The following is a 16,751-nucleotide window of genomic DNA, read 5'->3' on the forward strand; positions in this document are numbered from 1 at the left end:
TCTTCTGAGAAGTAAGATGGTGGATGGTGTCCTTTTGTCTACAGTGAAAAATACCTAAACCCTAAAAAGGCCATTTTATTTTCACTCCCCAGTTGTCAGCTTTCAAACAATGGGTCAGAGACGTTATAAATTGGGACAAGCAAGTGAAAATACTTCAAGAAGAAAGATTGAGGTTGTGTCTGCCTGCATTTGTGTGTAGGGGAGTTATAAGGAGCTTAGAGGTTTAGTAAGGAGAGTTGCATGTATTCATAATTGTTTACCTGTGGCCAGAATCTGTTTTTAATAAATAGATAAGTAAATTATTGTTACGCGAAGAAACCTGATCTAGGCTTTCTGTATACCTGGTTGTAAAAACACAGGTAATTTGGGAAGTTTTTCAAACAATTATAAAGATCCTTAACACTTATGATGACTTGGAAATGTTGCGCCTGATTTCCCAAGTGGGCAAACTGAATCTATATTCTCTAGATTTTTGATGAATGAGAGGTGACCTCATTGAAATCTGCAAAATACTTAAAGGGATAGATAGGGTAAATGCAGGAAAATGTTTCCCCTCATTAGGAGTCTATGAACAGTAGCCACAACTCAAAAATAAGAGGAATGCTATTTAGACTGAGAGGGAAGAATTTTTTTTAACTCATAGGGTGATGACTCTTTGGAATTCTCTACTTCAGAAGGCTCTGGAAGCTAAGTCTTTGAGTGTATTTAAAGCAAAGAGGTTGATAAATTTCTGATTATTAATGATATAATTGATTATGGGGATAGTGTGGGTAAAATATCTTGAAGTATTCAATCAGCCATGGTTGTATTAAATGGTGGAGCAGGCTTGGGCTCAAAGGCCTGCTCCTGTTCCTATGTTCCTCAGTGTTTTGACACTTCTGTTCTTTACAAATTTGTAACATTGCCATAAATGAGATGTCCCATTGAATTGCCCTGTTACTCTTCTTGGAACAATAAGAGCTGGACCAGCAACATTGGATGTGAACCTATAACAGGCCATAGAGACAGACTAATCCCATCTGACAGAACCATCATACTGCATTTACAATCCAGTCTGTACCTGTGTAGCATTTATTAGAAGGTGGACTACTAATAGTCTAGACCAAGGATGAAATCTTATGTTCCCTGCCTGGAGGCATGTTATATTTCTGTTATATGTGAACATACCCTAAAAGTAGCTGGACTAAGCTATTCCTTCTCACTGTCATTTCTGATAAGTTTACCTTCACATGGTCAGTCATTCCTGCCTCAATGTTCATTTGCAAGATGCTTACTTGAAGCATTAACTTATCTGTTCTTCGAACAGATGCTTTACTTTGCCCTAAAGGCCATTATTAACTGTTTCATCAATGTCTATCACCAAGAACAGCTTATCAGCCAAGTCTTGACTGAGCTAGCCAAGTCTTCAAGGATATTGCTGCCATACTGGACTTGAGCAGCTGGTGAGTAAATAAAGATGAGAAAAATCCACCTTACCTCTTCCTCACTGTTCCACCAATCACAAGTACATTGATCCATGACTGTATTGGAGGAGTGGTCATAGCATAGTCTTCGTGGAGATAGGATCCCACCTTCACACTGAAGGATAATCGTCATGTTGCATGGCACATCCACCATGGTATGTCAGATAGATTCAGCAGCTCATCCCTGCTCATCAACAATGTATTATGGGCCACTGATAACAGCAGAGTTTACTAAAACATTATTATCAAATTAACCATCCACCTTGGTTTATTAAGGAGTACAATAGGACACACTAGGACAGCACCAGCCAGACCTAAATTAACCTGCTAAAGCTACAAGAGAATTACATGCACACGAAATAATGGAAGCAGCATTCCGTGGGCAGGAATAAAATACTGCAGATGCTGTAAATCTGAAATAAAATCAGACAATACTGGTTATGGGCAAACAGGCCTGGCAGCATCAGTTGTGAGAGAATCAGTTAAGTTTTAGGCTGTTGGCCTTCCCTTATAACAGTCTTGATGAAAGGCTTGACTTGTTGAGAATTTCCAGCATTTCCTTTTTTTTTGTTTATACTATAAACAGATGGAGCAATCACACAACAATGGATCAGATCAAAGCTTTGCATTCTGCCACTTCCAGTCACGGATATTAATAGACAATGAAACAACTAAGGGGACAAGGAAGCTTTGTGAGCATCCCCGTTCTTGATACTGACAGAACCCAATATATAGTACGAAAGGCAAGCATTTAAAACCATCTTCAATCAGTAGCACCGAGTAGATGATCCATCTCGGCTTCCTCCTGAGGTACTCGGTATCACAGAAACCAGTCTTCATTCAGCCTGTAGTTCATTAGGTGTCAAGAAATGGATGGGCTGACTGGATATGGTATAGTCCATTGGCTCAGATATATTCTGGCTAAAGTGCTGAAGACGTGGCCAGAAAGAGCTGAACCCCCTGGCCAATCTGATGTAGTGCAGTAACAACACTAGCATCTTGCCAATAAAGTAGAAAATTGCCCAACTATGACCTGTCCACAAAATGAGAAACATACCTGATGTAACTACAGGGCAATCTCGATTATCTGAACTACAAGCAGGGAGTATTTTGTTCGGATAATCGAATCCTTGGATAACACAGTTTACCCACGCTCGGGGCCTTGAGATCTTGTTCGGATAATCCGAAATTCGGATAATCAATGTTCGGATAACTGAAGTTGCCCTGTAATTGACATGCAAATCAGGCTATCCTTAATCATTAACAAAGTAATGCAGGAGCTCATCAACTATGCTCAGAAACAAGGCATAGCAATAAGCCCACAAATGTTCAGTTTAGGTACTGCTGCATATACTCAGCTTCAGGTTTCATTATTCTTCGACAAAGAGCTTATCTCCAGTGTTGAGGTGAGAGCCACATTAAAGCAGCATTTGACCTTGTGTAGCATCAGGAAGCCCAAGCAAAATTGAAGCCATTGGGAATCAGGGGAAAACTGACTCACAAAGGAAGCTGGTGGTGTTTTAGAGGGCCACTCATCTCAGACGAAGGATATCACTGCAAAGATTCCTTCAATCTGTGTCCAAACCATCTTTACCACTGACCTTTTGCCCATCGTAAGGTTAAAAAGTGAATATGTCTATTGAAGATTGTGCAATCTTCAGTTTCATTCATGTCTTATAACGAAACAGGTCAGACCTGCATGCAACAAAACCTGGACAACTTTCAGGCATGGGCTGATGATGGCAAGTGACATTCCTGCAGCAAAATTGCTAATAAATGAATATATCCAGCAAGGATCCAATTATCAATGGTGTTACCATTGTCAAAAATGCCTCCAGCAGCATCCTGGACATTATGAACCCAAGTATAAACGTTAGAAACACATCATTTGGCTCTTCAAACCGGCTCAACCATTTCGATAAAATCATGGCTGATCGGATTGTAGCCTCAAATCTACTTTCCTGGGATTCACTTGTCAATCAAGAATCTATCTAAATCAGCCTTGAAAGTATTTCACGTCCTAACCCCACTGCTCTCTGAGAAAGAGAATCCCACAGACCGATCACTTCTAAGAGAAAACAAAATTGTCCACATCTCTGCCTTAAATGGGAGGCCCCTTCTTTTTAAAATCTCTTTCCGAGTTCTAGACTCTTACTCAAAGGGAAACGTCCTCTCAGGATATTTCAATAAGATTACCTCTTATTCTTCTAAATTCCAATGAATACATGTCTGATGTGTCCATCTTTTCCTCATAAACAACCATTTCATCCCAGAAATTAGTTGTTGAACCCTTTGTGAACTGCTTCTAATGCATTTATATATTTTTTCACGTAGGGAGATCTAAACTATACACAGTATTCCAAATGTGATCTCATCCATGCCATATCCAATTTGCAGCAAAACTTCTCTCCTTTTGTGTTCCATTTCCCTTCCAATAAACATACCACAGCATGGCTCAGTGGTTAGCACTGCTGCCTCACAGTGCAAGGAACCTGCATTCGATTCCTGTCTCAGGTGACTGTCTGTGTGGAGTTTGCACATTCTCCCTGTGTCTGCGCGAGTTTCCTCCAGGTGCTTCGGTTTCCTCCCACAGTCAAAGATGTGCAGTGTTAGATGTGCTCAGAGTGTTAGGAGCATTAGTCAGGGGTAAATATAAAGTAGAGGAATGGGTCTGAGTGAGATACGCTTCGGAGGGTTGGTGTGGATTTGTTGGGTCGAAGGACCTGTTTCTATACTGTAGATAATCTAATCTAAATATTCCATTTGTGTCAAAGACTGGAAATCCTGAGGCAAATAATTTTCATCTTGACTCCTCAAAGTCTGTCCACCATTTATAAGGTGTGAATCGAGAGAATGATGGAATACTCTCCACTTGCCAGGATGAGTGAAACTTCAACAACACTCAAGAAGCTAGACAGAATCCAGGACCCCGAAATAGCTTAATCCTCTACCCACCCCTCTCTTTAAGCATTCACTAGTTTTTTTTATTCATTCATGGGATGTGGGTGTCGCTAGTTAGGCCAACATTTATTCCTCATCCCTAATTGCCCAGAGGACTGTTAAGAGTCAATCACATGGGTCTGGAATCACATGTAGACCAAACCAGATAAGGATGACAGATTTCTACACTATTGGGTATTAGTGAAGCAGATGAGGTCTATATATGATAATCAATTGTGCTCACACAGTACCCATTATTCCAGAATTTTGTTGAATTCAAATTTCACCATCTACACTAGTCCATTTCCACAAGATTCAGTTTTACCACACCCTCCCCATTCACAATAACATTAACGGTGTGCACCTCAGCAACTTGCCAGATCTCCTTTGACAGTACCTTCCAAACGCTGATCTAGACGGACAACAGTCACATGGGAATATCACCTGCAAGTTTCCTTTCGGGTCACACACCATCCTGCCTTGGATCTATAAAAGCCCATATAGTTGGGTCAAAATCCTCCCCTACTAGCACTATGGGTATACCTGCACTATATGGACTCCTACAGTTCAAGAACTTTCTCCACCTGAGGAAGAACATTGTTGTGCCAAAAGTTGTTAGGCTTGGAATGCACCACATGAAATGGTGATGAAAGCAAATACTATTGTGGCTCATCAAATTGAATTGAATAAGCACAAAAGGGAAAATATTTGCAGGGTCACAAGTAAAGGGTGGAAAAGGACAAGGTAAATTGTTCTTGTAGGCTCAATGGGCTATACCAAAACCATTCTATAGTTTGCCATTGCCATCCACATCCATGCAACAAAAACATGATTCTTTATCGCAAGTGTCAGCAGGTTGTGTAGCTGATGATAGACTTTACGGCTGAGCCTAATCATATATTTTTGAACTGAACATCTCTAGTAGAGGTTATAAGATAGTGGCTGGATGAAGGAATGTTGATTGACTTGCTGTTGGCGTAGTGGTAATGTCACTTGGCTAATAATCCAGAACTCCAGGCTAATCCAATGGGCACATGGGTTCGAATCCCACCATTGGCAAGCTTAGAATTTTAAAAAAGGTTTAGAATTCAATCTGTCTAATGGCAACCACTAGCAGGTTGACTGATGTCCTTTAGGGAAGGAAGTCTGCCGTCTTTACCAGACCTACATGTGACTCCAGATGCACATCAGTGTGGCTGACTGAACTGAAATGGCACTGGCAAGCCACTCAGATCAAGGGACAGTTAAAGGTGAGCAATAAATGCTGGCCCAGCCAGCAATGCTCATGCCCCAAACATGAATGAAAGAAAAAGTGTTGAAATATTTGCTTTTTCTGCAGATTCAATTAAGATTATCTAACTCGAAGTGAACTGGAAAACCAAAAAAGTACCTAATTGCAATGTTTTAGGTACTTAGTTGCTAAAGAACTGAACACTTAGGGAAGGCACCTTAACGTTACTCATTCACTGTCCATTATTATAAGTTTCAATAAAGATTCCTTGGTTACAAAAGAATTCTTGGGTATGGGGGGAGGGGAAGCAGGTCAAGGCCTAGTGCTTTTGTCGCTGGGCAATTAGTTCAGGAAACTCAGCTCATGTTCTGGGGACACAGTTTCAAATCCAACTAAGGCCGATGTTGGAATTTTAGGGCCTCTTGTGGTGCAATGGTAGTGTCCCTGCCTGTGAGCCAGGAGGCCTGGATTCAAGGTCCTCCCTGCTGCATAGGTGTATCAAAACATCTCTGAACAGGTTTGATTGGAAAATATCTATAAAAGAGTTCTTGGATGATGTGGCTATGTTGATAAGCTTGTCATGAGAATTCACCCCTTTCAATGATACCTGTGCTGCAGCCAGTCAGGGTCATTTACATTTGCTATGTGACAATATAATTAACACTTTAGAATATGAATGCTATATAAGAATTAGTTCAGTATTTTGATACTCTGTACAAGTAACAATTAGTGTCTCTTCCTGCCTGAATGAGGTAATTATCCTGATAGCCATGACAGACTAACAGGAAACTGGGAAAAACAGTCATTTTTTATGTTGCCTATTTATAAACTAGAATAATTTGAGTATTTATAAAAGTTTGTTTATTTTTCTGTTAAAATTAACTAACTCAATATAGATCTGTGACCTTCATAGTTTGTGACTCAGTACCACATCAATCTTTTTGCATTTAGACACAAAACAATCAAGAACCTGATGATTTGGAGATGCCGGTGATGGACTGGGGTGTACAAAGTTAAAAATCACACAACACCAGGTTAAAGTCCAACAGGTTTAATTGGAAGCACTAGCTTTCAGAGCGCTGGTCCACCTGATGACGGAGCAGTGCTCCGAAAGCTAGTGCTTCCAATTAAACCTGTTGGACTTTAACCTGGTGTTGTGTGATTTTAACTTTGAGAACCTGATGCACCTTTTCAGAGAATTGTTCTACCTTACGAATATACAACTTGCTCTCAGTACTGTGCATTGATTCAATAATGTCAGCAAATGTTCAGTTACTCTTTGTTACACTCTTTGAAGGTGTTGGAAACCCATTTGGCTACATTGTCACTGCTCCTTTGGAATTTTCATTGGCTGAGGCACAGGCACCTTGGGATTCAGAATTAACAGACAGTCATTGTGCTTATGTTGCTTTCACACAGAAGAACTCCTGTAATTGATGTTGTTTAGTTTGTAGTTCCTGGTCTGTACTAGAGCTAATTGATAGACTAAATATGCTTACTAGCATCAAGCTGCAGCGCAAAGGTCAGTTTGTGAAGAGATTTGATAAGTGCCTGATGTTCCTTTAGAATATCTTTGTTGAGAGCAATTGTGCTGTTAACCGTGAAATTTGTTTCATGTGTCATTATAAAGAGATCCAGTCCTGGGAGATATTAAGATATTGCTGGAGGAATTGTGCACACTATTCAGAATTACTTAAATGGTTTTTAAGCAAAGAGAAGCTGTTCAGATTTCTGTAATTCATTTCTAAGGAATTCAACTGGGGTTGCGAAAAGAATTGCTACAGTGTTTTGATAAGTGTTACTTTGATATATGACAGACATTTTCCACTTCCTCTGTCTTTCTGAGTGTTGGCTTAACCTATCTAAATTTCAGTGTTCAGGTCAGTTTAAATGGCCCAACATACCCAGTGTGCAGGATTGTCACTTGGCAGTGGTTTATAAATGGGAGTATGGATGAAAATGCTGGATGTTTGGGATCTTGCTGGCTTCAAATGGCAGCTGCATTTGTCAACATTGTAATAATGGTCACACTTAGAAATTATTTAATTGGTCCTAAAGTAGTTTTCAGTTTCTTGAAGATGTGGTGAAGTACTACAGATATGCAAGTTTTCTTTCTTTGTAGACAATTTGAAATCAGAAAATACATGATCAGTAAAAGTTATAGAAGTCCAGATCCATGGTTTCAGGGTTTACAAAATTTGTGGCCCACCTTGTCACATATGTGCCCAATACTTGCCCTAAGTGAAGGTCAGGGGGTGGAGTTTTCTTAACTTGGAGATTCTGTGTGTTAAAGTTAAAAATCACACAACACCAGGTTTTAACTTTGTCCATGCCAGTCCAACACCAGCACCTCCAAATCATTCTGTGTGTTGTCAGACAGGAATGCCAACTCTGCTGGACATTTGGATAGTGGCAGGTTTCCATTTGCTTTACCATTCTTTGAATAAATTTCTGTGTTAATATTATTTATTATTTATGACGTCAGCCTTTGCTTGGGGATGGCACCACTATGTCTGAGTCAGAAGGTCATGGGTTCACGGTCTATTTTAAAGACTTGAGCCCATAATTTAGGATGACGCTTCAGCGTAATCATGAGGGAGTGCTACACTCACTAACTGTAATACCTTTTGAATTGAATGCTAAACCAAAGTTCTGTTTACTCATTCAAGCAGCTATGAGCGATTCCAAGGCATCATTCAAAGAAATTGTGGTGGTACTGTCATTGCTGTTTGTGGAACCTTGGTGTATAGGATTGGCTGCTTTGTTTCTCAGTAAAACAGCGCATTGGAGGAAAATATTTCATGCAGCAAGTAGTTTGATATGGAATGCATGACTCAAAAAGGTGGTGGAAGCAGATTCAATTTTGTCTTTCAAATAATAATTGGATGAGCATGTGCTAAACATTAACAGTGCTGAATACTTACAGGGCTAAGTGCTATTGATTGTTTTGTTAATTGACTGTACAGCATTTTCGAACATTCAGAGGAATTGAAAAATGCAGGATAAAGTACTTTAAAACCCTCTTCAGGAGGGAAAGTAGTATCATGGGTTTTATCAAGGAATGGTGAGATGTGAGGTTTTAGCACCAAAGGCAGTTTTCATAATTTACGAGCATGGTCAGAGCAGATTGTCTTTTAGTGTTAATACACCAGTCTTCCCTACTTCCCTTTTTTTAACTGAAGGTGCTGAACAATGCCTCACAGACCCAACAATTATATTCATTCTCCAGTTATCAGCAAGCAATTTGACCACCTATAGTTGAGCTGAACCCTATCCTTGCATTCACACTGACACATACACACACACACATACACACACAGTGGAGTTCTGATGGATCATTACCCATCTTAGCTCATGGCAATGGCAATAAATATACTGCTCCTTATTCTATGCAGTGAGATCAGCTAAATCAGCACTGACCTGTAACCTTTGTGTGCCTTAAGCACAAGTCTGCATCAGATGTTACCTTTATGAGGGGAGTGATTGAAGACTTCCAACGGATGAATTAAAAATTGAAAATCTTAAGCAGGCCTCTGTGACCAGCTTTATATTCATTCCTGTTAATTGATAATTTGTCCACATTAGATCTGACCATGCATGCATCCTAAACTGCCACTCGTTCTAATGTCAATTATTTATAATTTACAGAATTACTCCAGTTCACACCAACTAAAATAAGCCAGTGAAGAATACTTTTGAAGAAGAGTCATATGAGACTTGAAACCTGTTTCTCATTCCATAGACGCTTCCAGACCTGCTGAGGTTCTCCATCATTTTTTGTTTTTATTTAAAATATGTTAGATCCTGAACAAACTTAAATTTGTAGGAAAAATCTGCAAGAAATTGTGCAACCATAGGTTACTGTTGGTGATCAATGTTGAGTCTGTAATATAAGTAAAATGTAAGAAATTCAGAGCTTTTCAGAACAATGGTTATTTAAAAGCTAATTTTGATAAAGTAGTAAAATTGTACCTAACATTTGAAAATTGTGCAGTGTTGGATAATAAAACCTGGTCATCTTTTTGACTGTTTGATAAATCATCCTCCCCTGAGCTTTCATTTCATTGCTCAAGTTTTTCTAAGTAGCTAAGCTGGGCTAACATTTTAATAACTCATTTTCAAGTATGATGACAACCTTCCTAAAATGCATATAAAGTTTACTTAAAGAATTCAAAACAATCTATTTATTTTCTCCCATTAACTACACTTCAAAAAACAGTCAGACAGAGAACCTCATCCTGAATTTCTCCCAACAGAATTGGTTGCTAAGAAATTTGTGACAGTACCTGACGACAAGTTGCCTTCTCTGACTTCATCCAGCATTGTGACTAAGATAATTTCAGACATGATATTTAATGTCTAGCTGCTCTGTAAAGAGACACATTAGTGTGCCACACAGCTTGCACCACTTTGTTGTGTGGAATCTGTTTGAGTAAATCCAGACTTCAGTTATACCTGGGTTAGATTCTGCAATATTCACTCGAGATATTCATCTTGCTCCCACAGCTTTCTGTCTATTAAATAAAAATAGCAGTCAGTCACGTTGGCAGATTTAGGTAATTTGATGTTGGATTCTCTGCCCTAGGATACTCTGGGAAAAAAACAAAAGGAAAACTGAGTGACCCAAAGGAGCGTGGGAAGAACAGATCGAAGGGCAGTATCGAGAAGAAAGGCAAGTTAAAGAGTGAAACGCGGTCCTTACTGAAACAACTTGGTAAGTTATCTTGTGGTTTAGTACCAAAGAAAATTAGAAACTACAACATACTGACAATCCAGTGTTGTGTGTCTGGGAGCCAGGGTCTGAGCAAAGGGGAAGATGTTCTTTGTGCAGGAGATATTGTCAAACTCTTTTGTCGGGGGGGAGGGTGTTGCTACAAAGCTTTCTTTCCCCAAAATGAGGAGGTATCTCAGATTCCTGGTAACCAATCTGCTCACTTCCCATGCTCCAGGTTCAAGGCCCAGTCCACAGCCATAGAAGGAAGCAACCACTAATGCGAGCAGGATAATGTGTATAAATGCCAGTAGTATGTGGAGATGAGAGAGTCAGAGTCAGGAAGAGCATCATGCTGTAAAACACCTGCCAAATCCAAAAGTGCTGTTTGAAATGAGCGGAGAAAGGTCATCAACTAACATTATGATAACACCACATCATGTGGGAAAAGCCAAAAGGGAGAACACTCAATGACGTGAGATATTCTGAACGTTTGAACATTTATATAACACTGAGGTGATCTTTTAGTGTTGGATTAGCTGAACAGGCTCGTCGGGCTAAATTGCCTCCTCCTGTTCCTGTATTTAATTTTTAACTGTTAGTTTATCAATTTCATGAAATAAATTGCCCAGTTATGTGAGTTCTGGATTCAAATTCCCTAGAAACCAAAGCTGTTGTGTTTGAATCCAACCAGCTCACTCCAGTGATCAAAGTGCTGTGCAGTATCACCAAAGGTTGAGACCCAGTTCTGAGTTGCAGGAATAGAACCATTGTCAAGGGGCAAATTGTCAGTGTCTTGCAATGTCCTGCAGCCATTCTGCTTGAAGTGCCCAAGGCTAAATGTGGACCAAACACAAAGTGGAGTTTAATGACTCATCTGCTCCAAAAGGAATCAATTACCAGAGGAACCAGGGTAACTGGTCTGCTTCAAGCTCAGTTATGTTTGTCTGGAAGACTTTTTAAAGCCTTTCCTTGTACTTTGATGGAAGTTTACCCAAACCCTATTTGAGAACTCCATTGAGCCCAACTGACAGCAAAGGAAGGTCAAATATCCTGAAATATCCCCGAGAACTCTCACCCAATTCCACTCATACTTTCTTGACATGGTGGAGTGGGTGAAAGACTTACAACTGGAATTTCCTGGAAGGGTTGCATGTCATTTTACCATCCATGATTTGATATTGCCCTAAGTGAATCCTAAAAACAGGTGTGTTCAGGTGATGTGAGAAGACCAAATAGACAAAAAGATGCTCAAACCCAGCCTGCAAACTTGTGGCTTTTAACAGAGACAACCCACCCACCCTCATTTTGACAAGATTGCATCCCTCAGATTTAACATTGCCTAGCTAGGTTTCTCATGCCTTGGGAAGCTCAAATGGCAAAATGAAGGCATAATCAGTTGAATGGAAAAGGTATGAGTCTTTCAGGCACTGCTTATATGAGCAAATGGTATCAGGAATAACTGCCCTTCCCTTCCCCAGGTAATATACTGTACACAATAATTCTGCTCTCTCCTCAGTCATTGGAGTCCCTTTCTGTAATCTATGACCCATCAGGAGCTAAAATCTCCATCTAGTTCCCAATACCCCTCTTAACCCCATCCCAAAATGCCTTCTCCATAGCCACCCCCAAAGATTTCTTTCTCTCTCTGTCCTCTACGCCCCCAGGCTATGCTGCAGATCTACACAGTGCATCTGGTCACAACCAGGTCCTCCCTGGCCACCAAGAATCTGAATGGTTTCTAAAAGTGTTAGTTAACAACAACTGTTTGCATTTATTTAAAATCCTTTTATGTAAATCTACCAAGGTGTTCCATAGCAGCAATACCAAACAAAACCTGACACTGATCCATGTACAGTTTTCAGGATAGAGGAACTGAAGGTTGGCCTTAATACGTAAGTTTTGAAGAGCATCTTAAAGGAAGCTGAGAGCAGCTCAGAAGCTATAAATTCTGTGACGCTTAATGAGAGTCATAGAGATGTTCAGCACGGAAACAGATCCTTCAGTGAACTCATCCATGCCAGCCAGATATCCTAATCTAGTTTTTTGAAGAAGTAACTAAGAGGATTGATGAGGGCAGAGCATAGATATGATCTATATGGACTTCAGTAAGGCATTCGACAAGGTTCCCCATGGGAGACTGGTTAGCAAGGTTAGATCTCATGGAATACAGGGAGAACTAGCCAGTTGGATACAGAACTGGCTCAAAGGTAGAAGACAGAGGGTGGTTGTGGAGGGTTGTTTTTCAGACTGGAGGCCTGTGACCAGTGGAGTGCCACAAGGATCGGTGTTGGGTCCTCTACTTTTTGTCATTGACATAAGTGATTTGGATGTGAGCATAAGAGTTACAGTTAGTAAGTTTGCAGATAACACCAAAATTGGAGGTGTAGTGGACAGCGAAGAGGGTTACCTCAGATTACAACAGGATCTTGATCATATGGCCCAATGGGCTGAGAAGTGGCAGATGAAGTTTAATTCAGATAAATGCGAGTGCTGCATTTTGGGAAAGCAAATCTTAGCAGGACTTATACACTTAATGGTAAGGTCCTAAGGAGTATTGCTGAACAAAGAGACTTTTGAGTGCAGGTTCATAGCTCCTTGAAAGTGGAGTTGTAGGTCGATAGGATAGTGAAGGCGGTGTTTGGCATGCTTTCTTTTATTGGTCAGAGTATTGAGTACAGGAGTTGGGAGGTCATGTTGCAGCTGTACAGGACATTGGTTAGGCCCTGTTGGAATATTGCGTGCAATTCTGGTCTCCTTTCTATCGGAAAAATGTTGTGAAACTTGAAAGGGTTCAGGAAAGATTTACAAGGATGTTGCCAGGGTTGGAGGATTTGAGCTATAGAGAGAGGCTGAACAGGCTGGGGCTGTTTTACTTAGAGCGCGGTGGCTGAGGGGTGACCCCATAGAGATTTACAAAATCATACACCCATCCCAGTGCCTTTTAAATGCTGTGATTGTACCAGCCTCCACCACTTCCTCTGGCAGCTCATTTCATACATGTACCACCCTCTGCATGAAAAAGTTGCCCCTTAGGTCCCTTTTATATCTTGCCCCTCTTCTAAACCTATGCCCTCTAGTTCTGGACTCCCCCAACCCAGGAAAAAGACATTTTCTATTTATCCTATCCATGCCCCTCATGATTTTATAAACCCCTATAAGGTCACCCCTCAGCCTCCGACACTGCAGAAAAAACAGCCCCAGCCTATTCAGCCTCTTCCTGTAGCTTAAATCCTCCAACCCTAACAACATCCTTGTAAATCTTTTATGAACCCTTTCAAGTTTCACAACAAGGAGACCAGAATTGCAGACAGTATTCTAAAAGTGGCCTAACCAATGTCATGTACAACCGCGATATGACCTCCCAACTCCTATACTCTGACCAATGCTCTGACCAATAAAGGAAAACATAACAAATGCCTTCTTCACTATCGTATCTACCTGTGACTCTACTTCCAAGGAACTATGAACCTGCACTCCAAGGTCCCTTTGTTCAACAACACTCCCCAGAGCCTCACCATTAAGCCCTACTCTGGTGTGCTTTTCCAAAATGCAGCGCCTCACATTTATCTAAATTAAACTCCATCATCCACTCCTCAAACCATAGGCCCATCTGATTCCCCAAAGCTGATATACCATTTACAAGCATGAGTTAGGAGTGTGACAGAGTACTCTCCACTTGCCTGTTTGCATGATCCAACAACAGTCAAGAAGCTTGACACCATCAAGACAAAGCAGCTAATTTCATCAACACCCATTCACCATCTTCAACATTCACTCATTCCTAATGCCGACGCACAGCGGTAGCTATGTGTAACATCTACAAGAGGCACTTGCAGTGACCTACTTAGGCTTCTCTGATACCTTGCAAACCCATGGGCTCCACCACCTCAAAGGACAAGGACAAGAGCAACAGGTACATGGGAACACCCTCATTTGCAAGATCCCTTCCAAGCCACACACCATTATGATTTGAAACTAGACCACCACTCCTTTACAGATGCTGGATGAGAATTCTAGAACTCTGTCCCTAATACCGAATGCCCATGGACCACTGCAGTTCAAGAAGGCAGCTCATCACCGCATTCCCAAGGGTTCTTAAGGATATCCAATCTTTAATAAAATTAAATAAAAGAAAAATTGAAGGAAATGAGCAGACAGGATCAGAGAGATTCCGAGAGTGTAAAACCCCAGAGATTAGGGCCTTGTAATTGAAAGTGTAACTACCAGTGGTGCACTTTAGAATTAGGGATGATCAAGAAGTTAGAGTTAAATGAGCAAAGATTCTGAGAGGGTTTTGGGACTGGAGGAAGTTACAGATATAAGAAGAGTGATAACGAAAGATGAGGTTTGTAAACCAGAATGAGAATGTTAAAAACAATGTGTGGCTTCACTGGCAACCAATGCAAGTCAGCAAACACTTAGCCTGTAGCTAAATAGGATTTGCTGCAATTTACGAACTAGCCAGTCAAATTTTGGATGGACCTCAGGTGTACACAGGGTGGAAGATGGGAGACCAGCCAAGAATGCATTGATATAGTAAAGTGTAGTGGTAACAAAGACATGGATGAAGGTTTCAACATCAGATGAGCTGAGGTTGGGTCAGAGACCGCCAGTACTATGGAGGGTAGAAATAGGTGGTTTTAAAGAAAGTAAGGGGTTTTGCCTTAAAACTGATATTTCAGTAAAAGGTATTATAGAGCTACTTGAACTAAATGAGTTGTGTCTAGGATGAGAAAAGAGTCAGAAATGGGTATAATTCAGCAACATTTAAAATGTTGCTGTGGTTCCGCCATAGGTTGAAAAATACTATTTAAGTAATAAATGCTAAAATATTGGGGTGACACGGTGGCTCAGTGGTCAGCACTGTTGCCTCACAACATTAGGGACCCAGGTTTGATTCCAGCCTCAGGTGACTGTCTGCGTGGAGTTTGCACATTCTCCCCGTGTCTGCGTGGGTTTCCTCCGGGTGCTCCTGTTTCCTCCCACAGTCCAAAGATGTGCAGGTTAGATGAATTGGTTATGCTAAATTGCCCGTAGTATTAGGTGCATTAGTTAGGGGGGGGGGGGGGATGGGTGTAGGTGGGTTACTCTTCGGAGGGTCGGTGTGGACTAGTTGGGCCAAAGGGCCTGTTTCCACGCTGTAGGGAATTTAATCTTTAATCTAATCATATCGTGCAGTGCAAAAAGTGATAAATTTCTTTCTATTTGATTGATCAACATGAAACTTAGAGAAAAGGGATTAGGCAAAAGGAAATCATAGACTAGTTAAAATCGCTCAAAACTGAAGAACTGTTATCAACAATGAAACAGAATTTGTGCATGTCCAGGGATGCTGTATTTAAATTATAATGCATTAGTGAAACAGTACTTCCATTCATCTTTGTCATAAACGTGCCAAGGGACATTGGGCCGTGAAGAGAATCCTGATGCATGTACCTTAGATTTCTAATGATAGGAAGAAAATCAAGGTGATCAGATACTTCTAGACAGGAGGGAAAAAGGTAAATCATTCAGAGAAGTTACTAAGTGTTTCCTATAATTGATGCTGGATGGAGGCAAAACAAAGCTCCATTGACGTTTCCAAGGGAAAAGAAGTAATTAATCTGATGCATATACAGAATAAAGCTTCCTCTCCTCAGTTTTAACAGAAAAGCATCTTTTACTGCAGCAGCTTGATAGTTTTGTTGTCCATTTACCAACTACCCATCCTTGTAACCTCTTGTTATGACCAGGTGGATGCATCTGCTGCTTTTTAACCCCATCCTGAGACCACAACGGAGATTGTTAATGCTTTTCAGCATGTAGCTACTTCATACTTCAATTAAAGTGCAGTCACTAGATCAGAATTAAGGAGCCAATTTCAAAGTTTTCTTGAGTGAAAGAAAGAAGAATTTTATTATTTACTAACTCCAAGAAAAATAATAAAACATGATATCAAGCACACATTCAAGCACATTATAAAGCTTAAGAAAAGAGAGTGTCTGATATAAGAAGAAGTTATAGAATGTGCAGTTTAATAGGTTGTGAGAGTCTTTCGGTTAGGTTAGTTGAACCTGAGACCACAGCTGTTTAGTTAATAGTTTGCCGAGTCAGCAGTGGCAAAATTTGTAGAATCTTTGAATTTTAAGTGAATATTTCTCTGAATTGTTTTATCACCAGTGCTTACTTTTGAGATGTTGAGAACGAAACAGGGAAAAAGAGAGAGAGCTATAGGCCTTGCTATTAGCACTCTGTTCACTTTCTCTCTGCTACTCTACCAAGCAGCAACTGCAAAATGGTTCTTTTATATATTCCCACATCTGGCCTGATTGGCATTCCAAGATGAAGAGTTGCAAGCAACCTCCTTTTGTCAGATATTTGTAACTTACCGTACAAATACACATTAAAACAGGAAATGGGATTT

The 16,751-nt window shown here is 40.4% G+C and overlaps 1 protein-coding gene across 8 annotated transcripts in view; it reads left to right on the forward strand.

The window, feature by feature from the left end:
- The window catches only part of jade2 (jade family PHD finger 2), a 207,523-nt gene that overhangs the window by 170,951 nt on the left and 19,821 nt on the right, over positions 1–16,751 (forward strand). For 7 of the 8 annotated variants that reach the window (XM_087995275.1, XM_087995276.1, XM_087995277.1 and 4 more), the window contains one exon: positions 10,220–10,348. In XM_087995275.1, coding sequence (XP_087851401.1) covers positions 10,220–10,348 — 129 coding nt within the window. The remainder of the gene's footprint in view (positions 1–10,219; positions 10,349–16,751) is intronic. The other variant, XM_087995282.1, reaches the window with a different exon arrangement.

Source organism: Chiloscyllium plagiosum, unplaced genomic scaffold (genome assembly GCF_037043375.1).
Source record: "Chiloscyllium plagiosum isolate Xiang-an unplaced genomic scaffold, Cpla_swu_hap1 HiC_scaffold_16, whole genome shotgun sequence".
NCBI classification, from domain to species: Eukaryota; Metazoa; Chordata; class Chondrichthyes; order Orectolobiformes; family Hemiscylliidae; genus Chiloscyllium; species Chiloscyllium plagiosum.